Raw genomic sequence first — 25432 nt, forward strand, 5'->3', positions numbered from 1 at the left:
GAAGAACTCTTATGAAAGCTACGGAAACGTTTAAATGATTTGTCTACTTTTTTTCTCCTATTATATTATAATATCTGGAAGACCGAGCTTTGCTTGGAAAACATATAAAAACTCTAAAATGGCCGTTTTCCCAGAAATAAGACCTAGCTAGATCGATTTTTGGCCCCGAAAACCCCCATATAGCAAGTTTCATCGAAATCGTTAGAGCCGTTTCCGAGATCCCCGAAATATACGAGTAAATATACATGAACTGCTCGATTAAAGGTATAGGATAAGATATGTTATACATATATAATAGCCCTTTCACAATCATAATGCAACCTGCCATTTTGTTTGCGACTACAATCATGTGCAGTGGAGACAGAAATATCGATTTTGGCGTTCGGTATGTGTGTACTTTTAGCTACACTTGTAAATATACAGACAACATACTAGAAAGAAATACCTATTATATCGGGTTAGAAGCAAATAAACGAATTCTACACATTTTTTAAAAGCTCGAAGTGATATAGCGAACGGTGCGCTTCTCTCTCCTCTCTCTCTGTCGTACGAATATGGAAGAGTGATAGAGGAATTAGCGTTTTGTTCGCTACGACGCTAACGATTGGCATCTTGGTACCCAGTTTATCCCGCCATAACCGGTGGAGTCTGCCAGATCCCGATGTGTCTGAGACACATAAGTAAATTGTTTTGTTATGCTCATTTCATCGTGTAAATTAAATGGTAATTAATAATTACACACAAGTAAAGTAAACGTTCATATGATTAAACTACAAGGAGCACAGACAAAAGCGAAAGCTCCACGCCCTGAGCAGAGTAGAATTGTTTAGAGTAGTTTATCTTTACAGGACGTATAAACGAAACTGTCAAAATAAAATCCCACCAAAAACATTTTCATGTAAAATGTTGCCAAGACGAAACCATAAGGCTCGCATTGACAAAAAGTTATCAGATCTCTTGTAGAGCCAAGCTTCTAACTCTACAAGCCCTAACTTCACAAACTCTACACCTTAGTCAAAATATGTGGCTTGACCGTTTCGCTACTGTCACATGGACGTAAGGTGAAAAATGTATTCACTATTCATTATTTTTTATAATACAATAGTTCTTGGAGTAACGAAACGGCCAAGCCACATAGTTTGACTAAGGTGTAGAGTTTGTGAAGTTAGGGCTTGTAGAGTTAGAAGCTTGGCTCTACAAGAGATCTGATAACTTTTTGTCAGTGCGAGCCTTATGGTTTCGTCTTGGCAACATTTTACATGAAAATGTTTTTGGTGGGATTTCACTTCTTTTTGTAAGTTGCTTCCATCCCCTAATTTAAAGGGTTGCGCGTGTGATTTAAGGTACTATTAAAAATCCTGAAATACGTACCTCGGGGCATCTTTTATACATCTGCTTTTTACTGATTCCCCATACAAACTTCAACCCTCTTTTTCTCCTAACGCCCTTTTCCACCCCCATTTCACCCTTTGGGGTTGAAAACTATTCTATGCCATTCCCCATTACAAAAACTATCTACATACCAAATTTCAACTAAATCGGTTCAGCGGTTATTGATTTCCCATACAAAATTCCACCCCCCCTTTCCCCCCCTTAGGGGCAAAAAAATTCAAGTTTTTGAATTATTTTGTTGTTTGTGTACTAATACTATCTTACATACCAAATTTCAGCTTCCTAGGACTTCAGGAAGTACCCTAGAGGTTTTGATGATCAACAGTGAGTGAGTCAGTGACGAAATTGGGGTTTTTTAGATATGAATAAAATCTTAAGTATAAGAGCTAGCTTTTTTTTTTATAAGAGCTATGCAATTGAATTTTTTTATGTTTAATAAGTCCACTATTGACATCATATCCCGAGAATTTTGTTTATCTGGTATAATCCAAACCCAAGTTATGAGGGTTCAAAAAAACGACGAAGCGCTTCGAGAAAAGGTAGGTAGTGCCCTTGCGCTTCGCTTTGCTCGTCTTGGCGGGGGCACTAAATAAGTGAGTTTTCTCTTATCAAAATCAAAACTCTTTTATTGTCAGGCAATAAGGCCCATAGATACATACCTTCCATCCACTGGCCCTTGGCGTCTATTCCAGACGATTTATGGTGCAAATCGGAGAGACAATGACCTCTCCAGACTTAACACCGCCTGGGACGGAATTAAGGAAACGCAGGGATGCCCAGCACCTGCATTACCCTCTCGGCTTCACTGTCTTAACCCACAGGAAAGGCGAGCCAATACGTGTAGAGTCATACCTTACAGACTAACATACATGCAATAATTAAAATATTAAAAACTAAAAATAGCTTTGGCGACACAACAGTTTTTTGCAGCGTCACCTGTTCTGGTATAAGATTGTTTTGTTTATATTTGTTGGCCTCAAGTCGGTTGTATCAAGTTTGGCGGCCACAATACTCAACGACGAACGTTTCTAACTCACAGGTGGATGACTGCGATCCTTGCACTGTGGCTAGAGTTGGCCACCTCCCACCGCAACATAGCACAGGTACCTAGTGCACAAAACGTACGTTGCCCCGCTTCTTATATACTTGTAGAGGTATATAGCGTATATATTGTTCGTAGTGACGTTCTTCAAAGCAGAAAGTCTCCCTTTAAAGTTGGTAGACTAAACTAACTGTGCACCGATTGTAATAGAACAAAGTGAGGTTGTATAGAAATTTGACATTATTCATGGCGTTGCCACACTTTGTGAAAAGCCATGCAGGTAGGGTTATCTTGGTCCGAGGCTTATACCTTCTTTTGACTTGACTTCTTTGACTCAAAATGGCGAAGAGGATGGTAGTGAGAAGAGCTTATCTTACCTTTAGAGGTACTTTTACCCCACTTTACCTTTAATCACATTACTCCATTACATTTAATTAAAACATCATGAACCTTATTAACAATACTTAACAATTGGATACAAAGACAGATACATAATTATTTTTGCTGTAGTCGGGTTAAAATGACGACTCAATGATCCACTTATACTATGGCCACATTAAATTGGCTACTTGCATTTTTGGAATTCTATGAAAATCAAATATTAAATTTTTGTTCTTAATAGATTGTTTAATCTAAGCCAAATTGCCAGCTACTGTATATGGTCTTATGCGGCTATATATATCATGACTGACAAAAGATGAGGTTTGACAATTCAGTCACAAAACATATGGCGTTGTATCTCCATCAAACTCAAAACACTATTTTTCTTACACTTTTAAACGTTTAATTCAATCAATCAATATTTAAAACTAAACAGAACAACTAAATTCGGTGAAACAGGATTATTCGGCATTCGCGGGTGCAGCGCCCGCCAAAAGGGTAGGGGAGGGGGGTAAACTACCCCTATAAGCTCGTGCATTCACCCTGAGGGGGGAGCTTATGCAAGTTGGTTAATATTTAAATCAGGAGAGAGTGGTTTCAACAGAACTTATTATGTAGCTTTTATATAGGTACATATTTTGTAATAAGCTTATTCCTTACGATTCCCAATTTCTTTTCCCGTTTGATTTAGAAATGCTCAGTTGTTTTCAAATTACTTTACAAGATTGTTTTATTTAATTATGCTTTTACGTAGCAATGAAAAGCCTTTTGGCGGCATTGTATATTTTATTTTAAAGAATATTTTATTGTGAAGAAGGTTTGAGTTTAAATATGTCATTTAATGGTAATATTTAAACCGTCATCACGAAATTAATGACGAGGTATATGAACACTTTAACAAACTATTAATATATTGATTTTTTGTGGAAAGCTTTTAAGCATTAAAACATTTAAAAACACATCATAACCCTTTAAAAATATATACATATTTATTCCGTTGTAATATGTACCTATAGTATTATGGTTTCAGCGAATATCATATTTAGGATATTTTTATAGATGTATATTTTAGTTTTTCGTCGAAACAGGCAACCGTCTACCTTCTCTCTCACTCAAAATAGGAATATAATCATTATGTTTCCTAACACTTAAACCATTTTATTTTAATAAATTAGTGTTCTCAAGGACGTGGGCTTGTGGTTTAAGCATTACTCAAATCAAACAAAGAAAATATGAGTACGAGTGTTAATAGTTACGTAGGAAGTAACAATACGCATTCAACTTTTGTTAAATATGACCTTTTATAATAACACTGACAGCTGTAAACGGGTACCTACACAATATGTCAAATTTTCAAATGTACAGAATTCGAGCCTTGGAATCACATTTTTTGCCTCAGTCGGGGTAATATTGACAATCGTAATTTTTCTACGATATGACAGCTGCAGTTGCCATTTTCAAACACCCTCACTATACAACTACTTATAAACATCTGCTCAGTGTGTTATGGGGGCTCGTTTTAACAGCTACGCCGACCGTAGCCTGCTACGCCGTAGGCACTTTCACTGCTACGAATCTACGAAAGCAAGTTAATGACAATGCAACGGTTAAGGTGAAATAAACCTTACAAACATAGCGTAAGGACTGTTTTTAGTTATCTGACTAGACTGAACTCTAAATACAAAGTTTTTTTTAATTTGCTTCAAATTCTAGATAATTTTAAGCCAACAACTATACTACTAATGTAAGTATATAATAATAGCTTATACTTATACGTCTCACTGCCAAAAGCAGGCCTCCTCTCTTAAACCTATACAAACATTATGGCAAATACGTTTTGCCTGATGGTAAGCGGTTACCGTAGCGAATAAACCCTTGCATCCAGGGTTGTCACACCTTTTTCCTAAATGCAATTTTCCACTTTTTTCCTTCAGCAATTTTCCCTTAGAGTGAAGGTATAGAATGTACAATGCAGTGTAAAATGCAGATAAGGTGCATTGATCCCGAGAAATGGCGCTGAGACCGTCTGAACGCTGCATCCGGATAAGGCGGTGACCACAATACGGATCGCTTCCGCTAGGCCCGAGTCGAGCGGATATAGTTAGTCAGTGGGGGACACTCCCCCTTTCGTGCTTTCTCGGCTCCGTTCGGTAAAAAAAGCGAGAAATTCAAATTTTCTATGGGACGATATCCCTTCGCGCCTACTGTTTTCAAATTTGCCGCCTTTTTCTACTGTCAAGATCTGGTTGACCAAGTATACGTCCCTTTGCGTGCACGACCACAGATAAGATAATGACTAGAATTTTGACAACCCTAAATAGCCGAAAGGGATAGTATTACCATACATTAGAAAGATACAGCGTGATTCGTCCCTGAATCGCTGTCAAACTTCTTTGTAGGAAGTGTCTGTCCTTTCTGTACTTTCTGTACGGTAGTACTATTATTTATTATTTGATATAGTTACCAACAACCTTCAATTATGCGCTACATCTGTAGCCAAATTCATAAGCGGAAGCGATTCACAACCCGCTACCTCTCAAGCAGCTTGCTTTAGTCCAACCACTCAGCTCGCTCGATTTACTAAATTAAAACCCTTCGCAAACAACTCTAGTCCACCCCACTACCGGAATAAGGTCCTATTTCCTTTAAAACACATGCCCATTTAAGTCCTTTCGGTTCTGAACGGGAAATTTCTATTATCCTGTTCTTTGTAAAACAGTTTTTCACAATCGTCTACTGTGGCTGAAGAAAAGTGATGTCAGCTGTAGCTGTACTGTTGCGACATTACTGCTGTATCTGTCAATTTCCTTGATAAAATGAGTGACGTACGCCGCCGCATTACTGCGATTATGACGTTCAATTCGTCACTCATTTTATCGACAGCGCAGTAATGTCGCAACAGTAATGCAACTGCAGTCGCCACCTGAGCGTCACCTGAAACGTCAGTAAAGGAAATTGCATTGAACAGGCCTCTTTAGATTTTAATTGTAAGTACGGTTGGTACGGTTAAAATAATGAAAGCATTAAAATAAGGAAACTAAATTAATTTTATTACTATTTGAAATAATAGCTCTTACAATTTATTACGTGGCTATACGAGTCAAACTAGCTAAGCCGACCAGGCGCCATAATAATCTGCATACTTTTACTCATTTTGAGCAAAATTGTACTCGTTAGTAACACACACGTAACACAATAACCTTAGGTTTTGTCCTTCTGACTTTTTTTTTAATAATTATAGCCTGGATGCGAGGCCTTTAAGCCACTGCTTCTGAGGGGCTACCGCCAAAACCTAATTTCGCAAATGGCGGTGATCTTTCTCTTTTACTCCAATGAAGGCGTAATTAGAGTGACAGAGAAAAATGCCCGCAATTTGCGAAATTCGGTTTTCGCGGTAGCCCCTCTGGCTGTACAAACAGCAACACTCCTAACTGTACTACGGTGGGCCTTATTACAAAAGGCATAAGGTCCACCGATGTACAGTTAGCAGTGTGGACGATAGTACAAAGAACATTACATTTTATTTACACGTAACGTAAAACGTAACGGAATATACCAATTTCAAACTTATCGTACGGAACGAGCGCATTTTGCATTCCTAACATTAAAGAGTTCCCGTCTAGACGTTTCGACCAGCGGAATTTTGCGTCCTTGTCTTTTACACATGCGCAAACGGGGGGGAACGGGACGGGTGATTTTCGGGGAACTCGCGGTGGCAAGGTCAGGAAAAACGTCTGGTATGGAAATCCTTATTCTGATATCCTTGTTTGGCGCGTGGCCGTATTCCGGTGAGAAAAGGTTTTGGTTTTCATCGCGTTTAATAAAATTTTGAATCGAAAAAAAATTACAGTTTATGACCGGTTCGTATTCTTACAAAATATACGAAAAGTTTTAATGGAAAAATAATGAACACTTTAGTTAGACTTATTAAAAAAACCGCTTTTTTTTTATGATTGAAAATGACCATTTGTAAATTTATACAAAAAAATATATATTAAAATAAAAATCACGAACCCAAAAAAGTAGATTTATCTGAAAAAGTGTCACTAAACCATCTAAACTGACAAAATATGAGATTACATTTGTTTAATCTTAAACACAACTGGAAATAGGTAACTGGTTTTTTAAATATATTTTGTTAATAAGCAAAATTAAGTGATATTTAGCTGAAAATCTGAGCTAGGCACATTATATAAGAATACCTGACGAAGGTTCTAAAGTGCGTCAACCAAATCTTGTCAGTAGTAAAAGGCGGCAAATTTGAAAAATCGCGGGTTAGCAACACTGTGTTCCAATAATTCCAAAATGCGTGTCATCTGTGTTTTATCTGTGGAATGTGGATCGTGAACGACAGCCGTCACCTTATTTGTTTTCATTTGGTTTTCATTCTGAATCGTTTCTGTTTCAAGAGATATTTCTGCTGTCACCATTAAATACCAATACATTAAATAAGAATAAGCAAAGCTAAGGGGCCTACAATGTACAATCATGCTCGTTGATGGTAAACATTACTAAAAATTGAGGTTATGACAAGTACATACTGGAAGAACTCTTTCGAACTTTTAAGATTATGTTCAGTTTTTTTGTTTTAGGGTTAAAAGGCATAAATAAAATTAAAACGTATGCCTAAATCTATCCAACAAGACCATAAATTGTGTCCTGGAAACCGTCCATAGGCCCACATGTCTAATATTTTCAGCAATCAGTTGTGACTATTTACTAAGATGCAATAGAATACTACAGAGTATTATGCTTGGTTGAAGTGACCCGGTAACATTGGTAACTTCATTATATTTTTTCAATTAATGACCTGAATTATAGTGTAAGCTAAAGTGACCCTTATCTTATTTACCTTTAAATTAAATAAACACCCAAATATCAGTTGTTTTATTTTTAATATGTAATCCTATTTTACAATATATACCAATCAAAAAAATTACACAGGTATGTCATATTCATCCAGAAGAGTACACTAATTTACATTAACAAGTGGCATATTATATTGTAAATAACAAATATATGCACTATCTAATTATCTGTATTTTGATATGATTTTATTTTAGTAAACTTAGAAGACATAGATAGGGAACAAAGAGAATATAAGCACTACGATAGGGAGTTGTTTTTGATATCTTCAAATTTGTTCATCATTTTGATTAACATTGTTTTAACATCGCTTTTAAATTGTCCGTCCGTTTCAAATTTTTTCAATAAACCGCGAGTGACAATTGACGTACGCAGGGCGCGCTCAGCGGAAAAAAAAATCTTTTGGTTCGATGTACATTGCTGCTTTTCTTAGCGCAATACTGCTCATTGAGTGTTGCCCTACTTTAGTTTGCTTTACATTGCTACTGACAAGATTTGGTTGACGGACTATATCCGATCATATTTAATATAGGTACAAAGCAAATCTCGCGGCCCTAGTTATCTACCCTGAGGCACACCCATAATGCTAGTACCATTATCAAGCTTATAACGATAACCTTAGGCTTTAATTTTGAATGGCATTTTACTTCAAAGGTATTTCAGGCATGATTATGTATTTCATAACCAAATGTACTAAACTATGTACTTTTGCGTATGGAACGCGTCGTTTTTGGTTCAAATATGTTAAACGTTAAAGAGTTAGGGCTAGATTTAGCTCGTGTCTGCTGTCTAGGTATCCCTGTGCTCGGTAGATAAGGTTTCATGAATAATATGAAAATACTAATGTTTCCATACTTAAATTAATCTGACAAACTCAAAACAAGTTACAAAGTTACAATAATTTTTAAACTAGTTTCTTACTGCTGATCTACTGGTGATCTACTATTGATCGGTTAAAAAGCTTAATTAAGTTTATTATCCGGGATTGAAACTGAAAACTGAAACGAGTCGTCATCAATTTACTTACACAACTTACTCTTATTAAAGTAATATTTTACTAATAATAAGCTTCTATCAAAACATTCTTTATTTTTTATTGGTTAATTTTAGAGGGTAGATCGTTATTTTTTATTACAAAAAGCCTGTCAATGTATGGCGGGAAATAGGAAAAGATGTGCCTGTCATCAGTCACAACTGCCAGAGAGATCTGACTGGCGTATCTGAGGCCATTTAAGCTAACTTTGCACCGACTTGAACACGGCAAAGTGTCATATAATTTCAAAGAAATTTAACATTAATGACGCCACACGTTGTCATAGCAAATGCCGTGTAGAGTTAGCTTGGTCTTGTATATCCCTATTAGGGGCCGAACATAATGTCATATAATATATTATATTTATGTTTATTTTTCGTTGACTACATGTATTTCCTTCTCAGTGGACGGCGAGCCAGCCGGATTGCCGCTCGGCGCCCGCGGGCTGGGACGCGCGCTGCTGCACGGACTCCTTGCGCCGGCGCAGGCGGCGCGGCACCCGCTCTACACGGCCCCTAACACTGGTAATGACACTGCGAATTCTAGTATACACTATAGTAAGCGTCCAAGTGCTTAGATGACACCAATGTTGATAATTAGCCTCGTAAACCCGGCGTACTTGTACAAGTACAAATTAAATTAGAGTTTTGTAATAAAAGAAAATTGGCCTGGGTCTTTCTAAGTTTAAAAATGACATCTATTGGGACAGTGATGAGCACTTGGACGATGTATCGGTAAGCCGATACGAGTGTAAAACGTTTTTAGTAGGAATTAAGGTTATGCATTTTTCCTGTGGACATTATATAAAGAATTAAGGGTATTTGATTCATGGTGGGATGTTCAATTCAAACCTTTTATTTCATAAAGCTGTATGATTATTGATTAAAGCCTTAGTAAAGTACCCAAAGCGTTAACTATCCTCCTAAGGCCCAAGGTCCTACCCATAGTACTTATTAACTTTCTTATTCAGACCCAGCTCCTACAACAATTGTGTAGTCATAGCGTACCAGGGTCCTACCAGTGTAGGACTTAATAGAAAAGCCATTTCAAATTTTGCGCTTATCGAAATTGGCGTGTACGAACTTCTAAAGGACTGTTTTGTTTTGTCGGTGAGCCCTTTAACAAGTTCGTAAAAAAAATCAAAGTGCTGTACAAGGTGCTGTATAAGTACAATAACATTAAAAAAAGTACTTGGGTCTGAATGAGTATAAAACAATAGCACTACTGGTAGGACTACGGGCCGTACTGACTACATACTCAATTTTTCGTTGGACCTTAGGAGGTTAAAGTGTCCAGAGGAAAGACGCCCGATTTCCTGAAAGATTTTGAACTACTCGTCTCTAGATAATGACAGGAAATTTGAAAGACAAGGCATGATAATTGTAGGCAAAAAGGCACTATTTATTGAAATTGTTAATAAAACCTAGTTAAAATAAATTTGTTTTTAGTTTCTCGTAAATAACTGATAAATAATCTGTGCTTCTATAGGTTGTAAATTAAATACGTCGTAACAAAGGGATTGTGAATCGTTTGCTAAATATTTTTTTACTATTGATAGTAATACTTAACTGTAATTTCCTATCAGCTTTTTAAACTTAAAAAAAAAACTCATTAATTACACATAACATAATGCATGTCGATTTACGGTACAGAACTTTTTGTATCTTCAGTGACAATTATAATTTTATAAAAAAAACGTTTTATAACATTATTATAACATCAGTATTTTTATCGAGATCTAGTATCGTTGCTTTATTAGAATATATTTGCAGTTTAAAATATTTTGCAAAATGTAGGTTGTAATACGCGGGGACTTAGGGCAAAAGTATTTAGTAGATGAGTAGTTACAATCAATATTATTAAGCACTGCGACCGTATGTACTTTAATGTATTTTAGTATCGTACTATCAAACTATCATATAAAACCTCAAGAGATTATTAAGAACTCGATTTGAATTTGTACTATGTAAAGGCGCTACAGTTATCCATTTTGTAGCTAGTCATAACATAGAGCAAACACTAATCATATAGACCAATGAACCGGAACAATATAACCTAAAATAACAGTAAATTTCTATCTAGGTATATTATTGTAGCTCCTAGTGCCCAACGGAAACGGACCCGACTGTTTTTGTAGAAGGAGAAATTGTTACCTAAGGGATGGTTCCGCTAGGAGCTGGAGCAATTTCCGGCGATGAGTTACAAATATACAATCTTAGGTACATATAAATTTAAATACTGAAAATGTTTTGACCGCTCGGGTCAAACGTCTCTGTCATACTCATAATGGAAATGCGCAAAAAATTTGGTGTTACTAGCAGCTTCGGTACTGTCATTTATATAAAAAAGTTAATTCGGAGTATGTCGCTGTTATAGCAAATTGTGTTTATCGGAACAATGATGGACTATTAAATAGAAAATATTGAGGATTATTGTTTTACAATTTGCCATATTCGCACAACTTTTTGGTATCTCTCTATCGCAACGAAAGTAACCTGCGTTACTTTCGTTGCTGTTTGTAGATAATTGCGAAATTATTTTATAATTGTTTACCTAAGACAGATTTCTATACAATGAGGATATAGATTAGAAATATTACCTAAGAACATTCTAGTACCATATTCCCAATGAGACTCAATTTATATTTGGGTCCGCCTAGCAACACATACATAGCCATAGTACCGTCTCGAATTTTAGGTTACCTAAATAATCATAGGTTCTGAGTAACGTATTACATATATTATAATGTAATTCAAATACATATAATAATATACGAAATGTTTTATCAGATAATCTTGTGTTCGTAGTTTCTCATTCAAATCAATACCTACAATTAAACTGTGCAAAAGCACAATTTATTTATCATTTTCTCCCGTTTCCTTTTTAAACGCTCACAGTGAAACTCGACTTCGCAAGACATCCAGGTGATTCTATCTAATTAGTTCCTTTCCGGGAATCACATTTTCCCTCCTGGAAACACATTTTTTGGCGTCAAAACAAGTTATAATATGAAAAATTCATGGCGGTATACGGCTATCGATCGCGGCTATCAGCTGATGTCCAATGTCAGGGGCCACCCCAAAGAGCCACCCCAGAGCAGGGCGCCCCACCGCGGTGTGCGTGAGACGCATGATACGCCTTACACAGACATTACGCACTGGGCACACATTAAAGAGTTCAGCGGTGTCTAAAAGTCACAAACGCCTTTTAGACTGTTACGATTTTAGTTAAAATTAGGGCGTGTAGTGTTCAATTAGTGTTTTGTAATGGTTTACTAGAATGCGTGGTTTTGTCTAGATTTATGCTTAGTTGGGTGCGACTGGGGCTCATGCTGTGTAGTGTTAATTTCATGGTTTCTAGTTTACGAATATGACACAATTCCGGGAAAATAATATTCTTGTTTAGTACGATTTCTAATAACATCTCATCATGCCTGCCAACACTACCTGACGGATAATTACACAATAGTATTCAGCTGTCTAAAAAGTCAAATTTGTTTCAATTTAGATGACTTTTCAAATTAAGTGTATTACGGATTTAATCAGAAACAAATAAATCATTAAGAATACACGAATACAAGTTCAAATTAAGTCTTTGTATTCAGTATTTACTAGGTTAGCCGAATCGACGTTTAATACCTTCCAAAACCGACACATGTTCCTAGCAACAATAAGAATACGGAAGTAGGCAAGTAAAGCCTCAACACCTACACACGCACGCACACACCCACGCATTGCTTAATACCAACACAAGTGTGATAACAGAATCGATAAATAGGTAGCCTGGACGGCCTAGAGTTTGGGAGTCAGCATTTTAGGAATCTGTGTCACTGTCTACTTCCTAAATAGGTACTGAGTTGATAAAACTGGGTTAGCAACGTCAGCAGGAAACTGTAGCGTTTATTGGAGATCTTGTAAAACGGTCTGTTCCTGGTTGACCGAATTTACGCTTATTGGAACGGACTTTCTTCGCGAATCCTTGTGTACTTGTGGAAGTACAAAATTTGTTTGAATAGAAATTTAATCTTATGCGGAAGGCTTCTGAAGTTTTTAAATGCATTTACTAAATTCCCTAAATATATTGCCAGCTATATATGAAAACGCGGGCAATGTAAGTATATTCGAGAATTTTAGAACTCAATATTGAAATCGGGATAAATATAGCAGGGAAGCAATACATTCAAGTACATTTTTGCTGTGGATTCTTTAATCCTAAAAGTAACTTTTGGGATATTTTAATGTTTTGGATATTATATAGTTATATACATACATAGGCTACATAGGTACATATCTTAATACATAGTTATGTATTAAGATATGTACCTATGTAGCCTCTAGTCAAAATAAAACCCGGTTTTAGGGCACTGAAGCAAATATGGTAATCATTTATTCTGCAAAACATTCAAGCCTTTTTAAAATATATCTTAATAAACTACAAATTTAGAGTTTTCTTAAACGTAATAACACATTTGTTACATTCATTTTAGTTGATATTAAGTTACACCTATACATTCCTAATATGCAATAATACTTCGTACACAGCAACCCCACTTCATTGTCCACTAAACATTTGGGAACAATTACGTCCGCGTTGACAGCCCTGACAATACAAATTGCAACCACGGCAGTCCGCGAGAGCGAGATGGAGGAACTCCGCTATATTATTGAAAAAGGATGGCGCCTTAAGGGTTGTCATATAGGGCTAAATCATGTTATGTTACAAAAATATTTTTAAAATTGGTATGAACGAGACGAATTTGTTTAGTTTTCGTTCGTAAATTAGGCTTACAAAACCCAAAAATTTTTGTTTCTGTATAGTTAATCTAAATTTGTTAACATTTTTGTGACAATAATATATCTTAATTAAACGTTATAAGTAGGTAATCAAGTTAATAAAAAAAATTCTACAAACAAATTAATATTTTTTTTTATAATTCTGACTAAAGGCAGTAAAGCACTTTTCTTAATGCATAATAAAATAAAAGGCAAATGAGAAGATCTTAATAATATGAAGAACCATGTGTCACAAAAAATCGGAATCCTAAACCCTTGCATCAATGGGTCATCCTAAACAAATGCAGCTTGCGCCCGATCAAGTGACAACTTCAAAAAAAAAGGTTGATTTTTTTTGCAAAAAGGCTTACTTTGACTGGCCCGATTAGCAACGGGGCGATCAATAATCAACTTTACTGTCTACGACAGAAGGTTCAAATAGGAAAAACCAAGATTAGATTTTTTGCAAAATGGGTTAGCATTATACACCTTGCGCAGCAGAAGTGAACAACTTTAATATTACAACTAACATAGATCTTATTTCAAAATTCAGTAGGATTATTTTTCTGCGTATAGATCGCGGTATTAACTTGGTTTCAATTGACACCTGGAAGGAATGTTACAATTTTGTGAAGCATTTTGACGTAATAGTTTACAATGATAGAAAGTTACATAAAAAAATTGCAAACAAATAATTCGGCCGCTGGTATTGTGACGGCTTATGACATGACCGTCGAAATTTAGTGCCATAGGTATATTTTACCTTTAAATGAGCAAATGTATTTAGCTAGGTCTTATTTCTGGGAATACGCGCATTTTTTAGTTTTTATATATTTTCCGAGCAAAGCTCGGTCTCCCAGATATTATAGATTAAATGTTAATAAATAACTAAAATTTGCCCCCTTATACACAAACATACATATAAACATGAGACAAAGGTCCCCTATTCTATCGATTCTAGCAACAAAGTGTTATTCGGCCGGCCACATCGCATCGGTCCATAATCGATACATTCGGGACATGTGGGAGTATGCATTTGCACAATCTGCAACCCTTTGCATCTGGCTACACAAAGGACCAGAAAGTTGTCAATCATAATAGCCATTTGTCCTATTCAAAGGACATCTGGTATTGCGTAAATTGGAACTGTTTGTCATGGATGCTTTTCATCTGACCGGTACAAAATTTGGTAGGGTTATTTTTTCTTATAGGCAGTAAGCTTACCTCTTACGGATACCGCAGCGTATAAACACTGTCTGCGTTTATAGGAGCATAAGCAGATTTATAAGTGCGTCCACACCATTGAATTCGGTACTTTTTTTATGTAACACGACAGTGTGGACGGACCTTTAAGGGTCCGAACCTGTTTCTAACCTCTATCTATTAAGGGCCCTAATGGTAGTCCGTTTTGTAACTTTCCTTTTGTACCATTTTGATGTTAATGTATATTAGCATGATCTGTCGGCCGTTGGGCTTCGGGAACCGGAAAGAATTCAAAGTCAGACCTCAAGACGATTTCTTAGACTTTAGAAGACTAGTTTATACATAATTTGGACTCGCGGACTTAGACTCTAAGAGAACATTAAAAAAATACACGTGTCTTAATGTAATAGAATCGGACAATGTCATCATTAGTGTCAAATTTCCATAAAAATATGGCGGTTATAATGACACTCCCTGAGTGTACGAGTTTCAACTTTGCGACATAGACAAGTAGATTTAGTCCACTTTTTTAAACGTTTGAAAATGCGACAGCGATCAAAAATCTAAACTACCTATAGGTACCTATATTGTTTTGATATTTCCTGATGACTCCCTCGGATAATTTAATGAGATAACTTACAACCTTAATACCTAAGCAAAAGGGTTCAACATGCAACAATCTTCTCCCAAATCTTATTATCAACCGTCCAAGCATTCAGCAAGTAAATTCCCCATTCAAATGCAAAAATCATTGCAAATAAATATCTAACTCAACAGATTATGGTCTAACACCGGCAGTACAACAATCTCAGCGGTCACTCCATAAAGATGATTGATAAAACCCCCTTTGTTCGACTAATGCTGACCAGTAGACCTGTTTCTTTATTTTCATTATATTATTATTTTGATACTGTGAAGGGTGCGTATAATTTATTTAGGGGTAGCACTCTGGGGTCGCCACAATGGAGAGAATGATATCGTCATGCGAGCAAAAAACCACTTTTGTGAGCCTTTGTGGCATAATCACAATCAGGCAATGTTTTATTTAATTGGCAGAATGTGCGTGTGCCTTGGGTCCTAAAATAAAACAAAAAAAGCCTAAAATGAAATCGGATTCCTATTCGAAAAAAAATACATTACCATAAATCCGTTTCGTTTGTGCTAATTTAACAACGTCAATTTAAATGTGTTTTATGTACTCTGGCAAGCCAGCAATTTCAGTAGAAAAAGGCGGTGAAACTGAAAAATTTTGGCGAGAATCATCGATTCCATACAAATTGTGAATCGCGCCTTTTTTTACTGACAAAGCTGTATTGCCAGAGTATCGGTCCTGTGTTAGTGAACAGAATGCCTTGAACCATTTGGACTAAAAGCGAGGCTCGAAAAAAATTGGTGACGTGTTCCATATTTGAAATTCGGTTACGAGTTTATCAAAACACACGCTCGAAGCCAAACGTAAACAATCGAAAGATAATACTAATCCGTGAGATCGCTATCTTACTCTTATCTAGTTGCAAACTTTCGATACCCACTTCCGTACAATTCCAGATGACAATACTTTTTTATACAATCGTGTGCAGAATATGGCAGAATGCATTATACGTCATTAGAATTCAATCTTTGTACCTACAGACCTACACCTACTAATTTTGAACAACAATAGGTCTAAAATGTATGAAATAAAAGAGAATTAAAATCACCCAACTGGTTTACTCTGACCGTTACGTCTAATCCACAGATAACGTAAATCACGCATTTGATTATTTCCCCCTTCAATTGTTTCCGAACTGACCATCGTGTGACTTTAATTGCCCCGGTGAAAGGGGTACGGCCGAATAGTCTTCCGTTTCCCATGGATTGTCCCTGGACAATACTACACAATGTACACAAAGCCGTGTCGACAGCTAGACGGTCAAATGGTCAGTTCCATAAGGAAATGAAAGAGTTTATTATATTATTTAAATTCCGAACGACGGTTACCCGTCAACGGGACATGAGAAAGTTTAAAAAAAACATTGGTATGTTTTTAAGTCCGAAATTTTTCAAGTTGCATAAATGTTTGTTATTTTCGCCTGTCTGAGAATACGAGTAATATATATAGTGTGTCAAAGGACTGTCTTATTTCAAACATAGACAGAGAGAGTCATACTATCTTTGTCTAACACTAGTACTAGCACCCAAAAGAAAAGGATGAGTATAGCTTTTTTTGTTCCTATTTACTGACAAATTGGTTTGACCAATGTTTGATTGGTTTTATATAACTTTTTTATATTGGAGGGCAAAACAAATCATGAACAACAGTTAGCGATTAGCGAAAACGGATTCAAAATACGTTGAACGTATTTCTAAATTCAAACTGCTAACGGACGTTTCATATTCCCACCGAAAACCTACTAAATCATCGAATAAAAGGTCCGAATCTTTGCAGATTAAAAAACACCAGTGGTCAAATTATAATATAAACACAATACACCCCTTCTAACGTTGCACGTTGCACCTTTTGCATAATCTGCATAATAATTGCATCTTAGATGCAGTAACACTAACAAGTGCTGCGACCTCTGACCGTTGGTCATCGTGAGAAATCTTGACGTTAGAAATGCAAATTTGGAGTGTTAGTTAAAGAGTTTTTTATGTAAATTTTGGACAATGCTTTATTAACCGTTGTATTACACAGGTGAACATGTACCTTAAAAATTAATGCTTTCGTTTTAACAAAAGCGGTTGCAATCTGATCTTGGAACTCTCAAGCTTAGTTCTCCATATTTTATTCGTAAGTAGTTTCCAAAATCCTAAGTCTCTTTTTTCTTCCGCAGGCTCCCTGCCGCCGTCACCAGCGGACTCTGGTGTGTCAGACGTGGAGTCTTCCTCATCAGGGGCCGGATCCGCGGAGGAGCTGAAGGCGCGACTGCAGCCCCCGCCCGCGCCGTACGCCCCGTTCCTGCCCTTCTACCAGCACCACCAGATCGCTTCGCTGCAGCACCATGCGACGCACCCACGACCACCCGGTGAGTCTCTTGATGTTTTATGCGCGCGCGCAGAATCGGACCACGCTAATTCTGCAAAGAGTTCGCAATGACAAAATGTGGTTTGCCAGCACAAAAGGCAAATTTCTTTCACACTTTTTAATTCATTTTTTTGCAATGGGAACCCTGCTTTCAAATCGACTGAAAGCCTGTCTTGTTTTGACAATGCCAAGGACCTAAAGTCTATTTTTTTTTTATTCGGTAGACTGAAATGAGAGTTCATAGTATGAACATAAAATGTCATTTCATACTATGAAATGTCATTTTAGTCTACCGAATGAAAAAATAGACTTTAGCGTGTTACTAGATCATTTGAAAGACTTTTACATCATTTGGCATGTATAGGTACTCGTATTGATAGTTCAGTGTCGACCCAGACGCGGTGAGAATGAACTGTTTGACGTTTGTCATTCTACTGTCAGCCGTGTTGCGATTTAGGTCGTATAAGACTCGCTTTCCGTTTGCTATTATTGCAACAGCTAAATCTTATTGGAGTATGACTATAGGTGTTTCTAACGAGTAAATGTATACGCAAAATTTTACTAAACTGTCTTAACTACAATTCCAAATCATATCTAAGATCATTAATTTGTATCTTTAAGTGTCAGCTTCTAGTTTTGTCTATGGTACTAGCGAACATGAACTCATTCTCACTTATGAAAGTAAGACATTTTAAAAATAGGCATGCTTAAGAAGGAGCCATCGTGCCTTAGATTTGATCTATCTTCAATTGGCTTGAATGTTTAATATCTAGTTTATATAATTTAAAATAGGTAACAGTTGAAACGGTAAATGCATTGTGCAATAAACAATATTTATCTCAGTTCGCATTATCATATAGTTCCTACATGTCACGTTTTGGGCGCCGTGCACAGAGGTGACTCGGTCGTAGACCCGACGGGTCACCTACAACTATTGTACTTATCGATGTTTTTATAAAAACATATGTACTACGTATATAGCAAACAAGTAGGCAGACAAGTGCAGTTGAAAGGTCGAATGACAGTCAAAATTGCGACTTATCTTAGGGCGTCCGCTAATAGATGGCGCGGGTGCACGGAGCGAGCGCAGGCGCACGCAGCACGCATGCGGATGCCATTAGGTAAGTATGTATACGTAAAATCCCGCGTCCGCGCAAATTAGCGTTGCTAATACTATTTTTAAGAGATGCCACGAATATTCGGCAACTATTCGGTATTCGGCCACTTTGCCGAATATTCGGTATTCGGCCGAATGTTGCCTACTATTCGGCCGAATACCGAATATCTGTTGCACCTACTTAAAAAGAAAAATTGCACAATAAAAATAACCAAAAACTATGTAGGTATATTTAGAATGTGTTCTTGGAAAGTTGTTAAATACGAAGACCCTTTTTTGAGCATTTGTTGATTAAAAAACATTTTATTTTTATCATGAGTCTGTTTTGTGTGACCCTATTGATTAATGCTGTTCAACAAAAATATAATATCTTAGCTCAATCAAAGTCATCTAACGTTGAGCTTTGTTAGCAATCAGTTTTCATAATAATTGTGACTCAAAATTTTCGCATGTCATGCCGAATATTCGGTCGCCGAATATTCGGTATTCGGCCGAGAGAGAGGCCGAATATTCGGTATTCGGTATTCGGCCAAAACCACTATTCGGGGCATCTCTACTATTTTTCGTTAAACCGCTCACCAGCCCCTCATGAGGTCTTTTTCTTAAGCGGGGGCAACGCAAAACTGTAGTTTTTATATTGGGAAAACTCCAACCAAAACCTTAAAAAATTTAAGTTGGCTCGGTAGCTTTTTGGCGGCAGTTTCGTGTGACTCTTAAGTTATTTATTCTACTCCCGTACTTATATTTGTCATTTAAAGGGTCGTGCACACACCTTTAAAACCCTACTTCATAGTTGTCAAGACAAGTCTTTAGTCTATTCCCCAAAAAAGAATTTGTGCATACACGCAGTATCTTTTTGATAGTTCGTGATTTTACGATACTTCGTGTATTGACCACTTAAAAAATATTGAATGAAATACAGTGTTGCCAACCTTATTTTAAATGTCATCTCTAACAAAAAAGTGAACCACAGACATTTTATTTAATTTCATTCATTTATTCATTCTTTTCCCGCCAGTACCCTCCATTTTTAGGGTTCCGTAGCCAAATAGCAAAAAACGGAACCCTTATGAATTCGTCATGTCTGTCTGTCTGTCTGTCTGTCTGTCTGTCTGTCTGTCTGTCTGTCTGTCTGTCTGTCTGTCCGTCCGTCCGTATGTCACAGCCACTTTTATCCGAAACTATAAGAACTATACTGTTGAAACTTGGTAAGTAGATGTATTATGTGAACCGCATTAAGATTTTCACACAAAAATAGAAAAAAAAAAACAATAAATTTTGGGGGTTCCCCATACTTAGAAATGAAACTCAAAAAAATTTTTTTCATCAAACCCATACGTGTGGAGTATGGACAGGTCTTCAAAAATGATATTGAAGTTTTTAATATAATTTTTTTCTAAACTGAATAGTTTGCGCGAGAAACACTTCCAAAGTGGTAAAATGTGTGTGTGTGTGTGTGTGTCCCCTGTAACTTCTACAATAAGAGAATGATAAAACTAAAAAAAAATATATGATGTACATTACCATGCAAACTTCCACCGAAAATTGGTTTGAACGAGATCTAGTAAGTAGTTTTTTTTAATACGTCATAAATCCCCTAAATACGGAACCCTTCATGGGCGAGTCCGACTCGCACTTGGCCGCTTTTTGCTACTTCTTCAATTAAAAATATTTGTTAAATTTAGTTTTATTTCAAAGTAAGTGCTTAGTCGTAGAAAAAGTATTGTATGCAACGTTGTTTAACTGAGTCAAAAAATACTCGTGGTGTCTTTATTAACAATTTTCAGCTTCGCCTCAAATTGTTACTCACGCCACTCGCCTTTTTTGACCTCTCTTAAACAACGGTTGCATAAAATACTATTTACTATTTATTCTAATTGTTGATGCGTTACAAACTGTACTTTAAAAGACAAATGAAGATCATTGTAAACATCGTCCCGACCTTACTCACCACCAGGAACAGGTTTATTTATGTCATCGTTGTAAATCCGAATAAATTGTTTTGTTTTTAAACGTTCCTCAGTCGAAAGTGAGCAGATGTTGTGAATTATTCGAGCAATTTGTGCATTTTAGAGTGCAATTCGGGATTTTTACGGACGCCAACTTGGATTTCGGCCAGAATGCGTCGCGCCTCCGGAAGTATTATAAAAAAAATACTGTCATTACATTATTGATCTTCTGGCTTATTTGATAAAGTTGGAATTTGGATGGTTTCTTTGGCTGAAACGGCCAATCATAAAATGATTGAATAATCATTGACCAAGGTCCCTGATCAAAAGATAGCATCTAGCAGCTAGCTTGTTTCCTTTTTTTTTTGTAATTATGTTTTGTCTTCAGTATTTATTGCGTTGAATTCAACTAAAAGCATTTTATGGCTATTAATATTATGATCACGTTTATAAATAAATATTGTAGTAAATAAAATAATGTGTGACATATTAAGTCTGACTAAAGTTATAAGAATTGTCTATATGCAAGCGCTTAAGTCATTGTCAACCAAGTGGTCGGATATCCCGTTTTCATGGAAAACGGAACAATATGAATATGCCATTAGCAAGATAACAAGAAAATAAGCTTGGAGCAAATTATACCTCGAATGGTTCTCAAGACGCTTTAATAACGATAATTGTTACGTAGGTAAGTATACGAAAACTTTTCGACGACAAACAGGTAAACCACGAATTCACATCCGTATTTCGTACTTAATAATCTTTGGGTGTACTATTAATTTCACGAAAATCAATACGAAATGTATGATGTCATTTAAAATGAAACCATGTAAAGTCGGCCCTATGATAGCGCCCTGTGGAACCCGGATCCCCGTCCGTCGTTTCGCATCAACAATGCCTTTGACATAAACCATAAAGTATAGATAACTTTTTAAAATGCACAATCGAGTCGTGGAACGCGACGAGCATACGCTTCTGGCATTTTTTTCATTTTTATTAGGAGTACTGCCCTTGCACAATGTCAAATAGCTTTGGCCAAGATGGACGGCGGGTGATTCTTTCCAATTCCAATTCTTTTGTACAGTGTGTCTGTCAGGGAATCAAATAATTTAACTATACTCTGGAAAGCCCACGTTGTCAGTAGAAATAGGCGTGAAATTCGGATTTTCTAAGGACAACCCTTTGCGACTACATTTTTAGGGTTCCGTAGCCAAATGGCAAAAAACGGAACCCTTATAGATTCGTCATGTCTGTCTGTCTGTCTGTCTGTCTGTCAGTCTGTCTGTCCGTCCGTATGTCACAGCCACTTTTCTCCGAAACTATAAGAAGTTAAGAACTATACTGTTGAAACTTGGTAAGTAGATGTATTCTGTGAACCGCATTAAGATTTTCACACAAAAATAGAAAAAAAAACAATAAATTTTTGGGGTTCCCCATACTTCGAACTGAAACTCAAATTTTTTTTCTTTCATTAAACCCATACGTGTAGGGTATCTATGGATAGGTCATCAAAAATGATATTGAGGTTTCTAATATCATTTTTTTCTAAACTGAATAGTTTGCGCGAGAGACACTTCCAAAGTGGTAAAATGTGTGTATCCCCCCCCCCTGTAACTTCTAAAATAAGAGAATGATAAAACTAAAAAAAATATATGATGTACATTACCATGTAAACTTCCACCGAAAATTGGTTTGAACGAGATCTAGTAAGTAGTTTTTTTTTATACGTCTTAAATCGCCTAAATACGTAACCCTTCATGGGCGAGTCCGACTCGCACTTGGCCGCTTTTTAAATTTGCCGCATTATTATACTGGTGGCAAACTATATCAAATATTTGAAAGTCGCTAAAATGATTAATGAATAAATTGGGTAGAAGTTTGAGGAGTATTTTCTCTTCGATATTTTATGTAGAACGCTTAGATACGCTCCATATAATTAAAAGATGTTACTTATTGAATGATATTGTAAAAATTGCATTATAAAACACCATTTTGCCTTCTAATCCTATCTGTAATGGAATATAGGCAGGAAAACATAAGCCTCTGAACACGTAGATACACCCAACGTTTTTGCCAAAGATTCCGCGTCGTATTATCGTGAGGAAGTGACTTGGTTTGACCCTCAAACCTGTTTGGAAGTCAAAACCTATCTTTTATTTGGATACAAACTTACCAGTCGGACCGAGCTAACTATGCAAAGATGCAATGACAGTGTAAGTGTCATTCTAAACGTCTAATTACTACGAAAATATAACGTTTATGACCACTCCCACACTTTGTCACGTCAAATTCGATGCGCTTAGCTTAGTGTAAAAATACAGTAATTACAGTATGTTACGAGTACAATAAGAAAGTGTGAACAATGAAAATAAGAGTTTTTTTACTGTAGGTAACCGGGTAATCTCATTAAATACATAGACGCCCGTAAACCTTAGTTTATTCTAATTTCTAAGTTCTCAAGGCCAATTAAACTGATTTAGCATGCCTGTAACTACCGTGACAATCCAATATTATACTCGTACAATCAAGCTAGGCTGATGATGGATGCCGAAGGTTAAACAAGCCTTTAGTAAAATGTCAATCTTTTCGAATCTGATGGAGGCGGACCTGGCTAACCCTTCATTGCACTTGCAATAACAAAGTGTGGCAATGTGATAATAATGAAAAGTTTATTGTATAAATTTAGACATACAGTAAATTACGTCCCTGTATCCTGATCTAGGAAACCCTGTGTTACAGGACCCGGTATAAATATGAAATTCTATAGATAAAATGACGTTCATAATGCTACTACCTCACTTTGTTCTATTCAAATCGGTGCAAAGTTAGCTTAGACTGACTCTACCGATAGGTCTGTATGAATAATAGATAAGAAAAAGTACAGTGGGCCAAATAGTTGGTACCTATCCATTATTTCAGTTAGTAAACTGTAATTTAAGAAACATCTTGCCTAAGAGCTCTTAATAAGTAAATTAAGTATTTGCTTTGTTGACGTCATCCCGATAAAATTTATGAATGAACACAAATAACAATTAAATACATTATTTTATATGCTTATTCATTGTTAGAGCTAAAATACCCAATACTGTTTATATACACATCTTACGATTCAAATACAATGAGTTTCCGACTCATTTACCACAATACATTGTTTATTTATGTTATTGACAGGGAAATACCATGAAGTTATTATTTGTCTTATTCTTGTTATACAATTAAGTAGGTATAGGTTTATTAAACGGTTTCTATAACAATTAGAAGTTACATAATTTTAATTATCCAAAAAGTTCAAATAAAAAGTTATAAATTAGCAAATGTCGAGTCGAAACATCTTAATGTGGTAGCATCGTATCCCGTATATACTGAGCCTTTATTGTTTGTACTTTGTACCCAAGAATTAAGCCTTTATTGTTTTTACTTTGTACCCAAGAATGGCGCCCTCCAGCGGAAATAGGGACTCATTAGTTACTTGATAGTGTTGACACGTAAAATAGCCTACGAGAGTTTTCATCTTTGTTCACATAAGCGTTTTCCTCATATCATTCCGAGCAATTCGCTAGGCCAGAGAGACGGTGGAGCGTGAACACGGGCCTAACACACGAAATTGGTGTTGCGCATTTCGTAACCAGTGCGCAACACGACCTTCCACGGCAGACCAAACCTGTCCGCGTGTGTGGACACCACAATGGTTTCATAAAGCGGATTTTTACCACGCCACGGTGAGGCGTACTCGGAATGTCTAGTGACGTGAAGCAGCGTTGTATTCGACGCACTGTCGTTTCAATAAGTTTGTCAGAAACTTTTGACACAAAATAGTTATCATTTGGGTTCCTCACCATTTTTACAGGATTATTAGTATTATTATAAATATAATTGTCTTATTACAAATAATGGCGACTTTTGTACCTATTCTAAATTATAATGTTACAGGTATATCAAATTACTTCTAAATTCGTTAGAAGATTCGTTAAAATAAAACAACAGTGAGAGTCACTCAAATTCAAACTATAATAGACCCTTAATACAAAGTGATCACTTTTACTCTCGTATACTACATCATTAGCTGTGGCAAATTGTCTTAAGAACGTATTTCCATCGGTATAGCAATTTATGAGACGAGTATACTATTTTTTATGCTATCACAAGAAACTAAATTTAATAAATTACATATCTCTAAATGCATACGCATAAGGTTGACGCACTGACGGATTTATAAATTCACGCGTAACGAAATTCAGGCCAATAATAACATTATTTTCATTAGATTCATTTGTAGTTACGTAAACCGACGAATGTCAATCCGTGGAGCGCGAATAGCGTCGCTATTAATACCCGATGCTAGCTGCACTGCCCTTGAATACGTGCGATCACCTCTGCGCGATCCTAAGCTAGAGGCGCGCGCGCACGACCGCCCTTTGGAGGATTTTACCCGTTGCCCTAATATCTATGCATGCGATTTTCCGCTTAGTTATACTAAGGCTAGATGGATTTCTGATGGGGATAATATCTCCTTTTTACCTATACTACTACTATGATGCATTAGACTAACGTCGAAAAGGATTAATTTTTAAAGTAGCAAGTAAACTACACAAAAACACTTTGTTACACAGTGTTTCTAAAGTAAGTAGTGAACAGTGGGATATATAAATGGGAGAAAAACCCAAGTAAAA

General features: G+C 36.4%; 1 protein-coding gene across 4 annotated transcripts in view; it reads left to right on the forward strand.

Moving 5' to 3' along the window:
- LOC134661531 (ecdysone-induced protein 74EF) overlaps positions 1 to 25432 on the forward strand; it is a 324468-nt gene that overhangs the window by 270193 nt on the left and 28843 nt on the right. For 3 of the 4 annotated variants that reach the window (XM_063517652.1, XM_063517653.1, XM_063517654.1), the window contains exons 7-8: positions 9119 to 9238; positions 17506 to 17697. In XM_063517652.1, coding sequence (XP_063373722.1) covers positions 9119 to 9238; positions 17506 to 17697 — 312 coding nt within the window. The remainder of the gene's footprint in view (positions 1 to 9118; positions 9239 to 17505; positions 17698 to 25432) is intronic. The other variant, XM_063517655.1, reaches the window with a different exon arrangement.

Source organism: Cydia amplana, chromosome Z, assembly GCF_948474715.1.
Source record: "Cydia amplana chromosome Z, ilCydAmpl1.1, whole genome shotgun sequence".
Lineage (NCBI taxonomy): Eukaryota > Metazoa > Arthropoda > Insecta > Lepidoptera > Tortricidae > Cydia > Cydia amplana.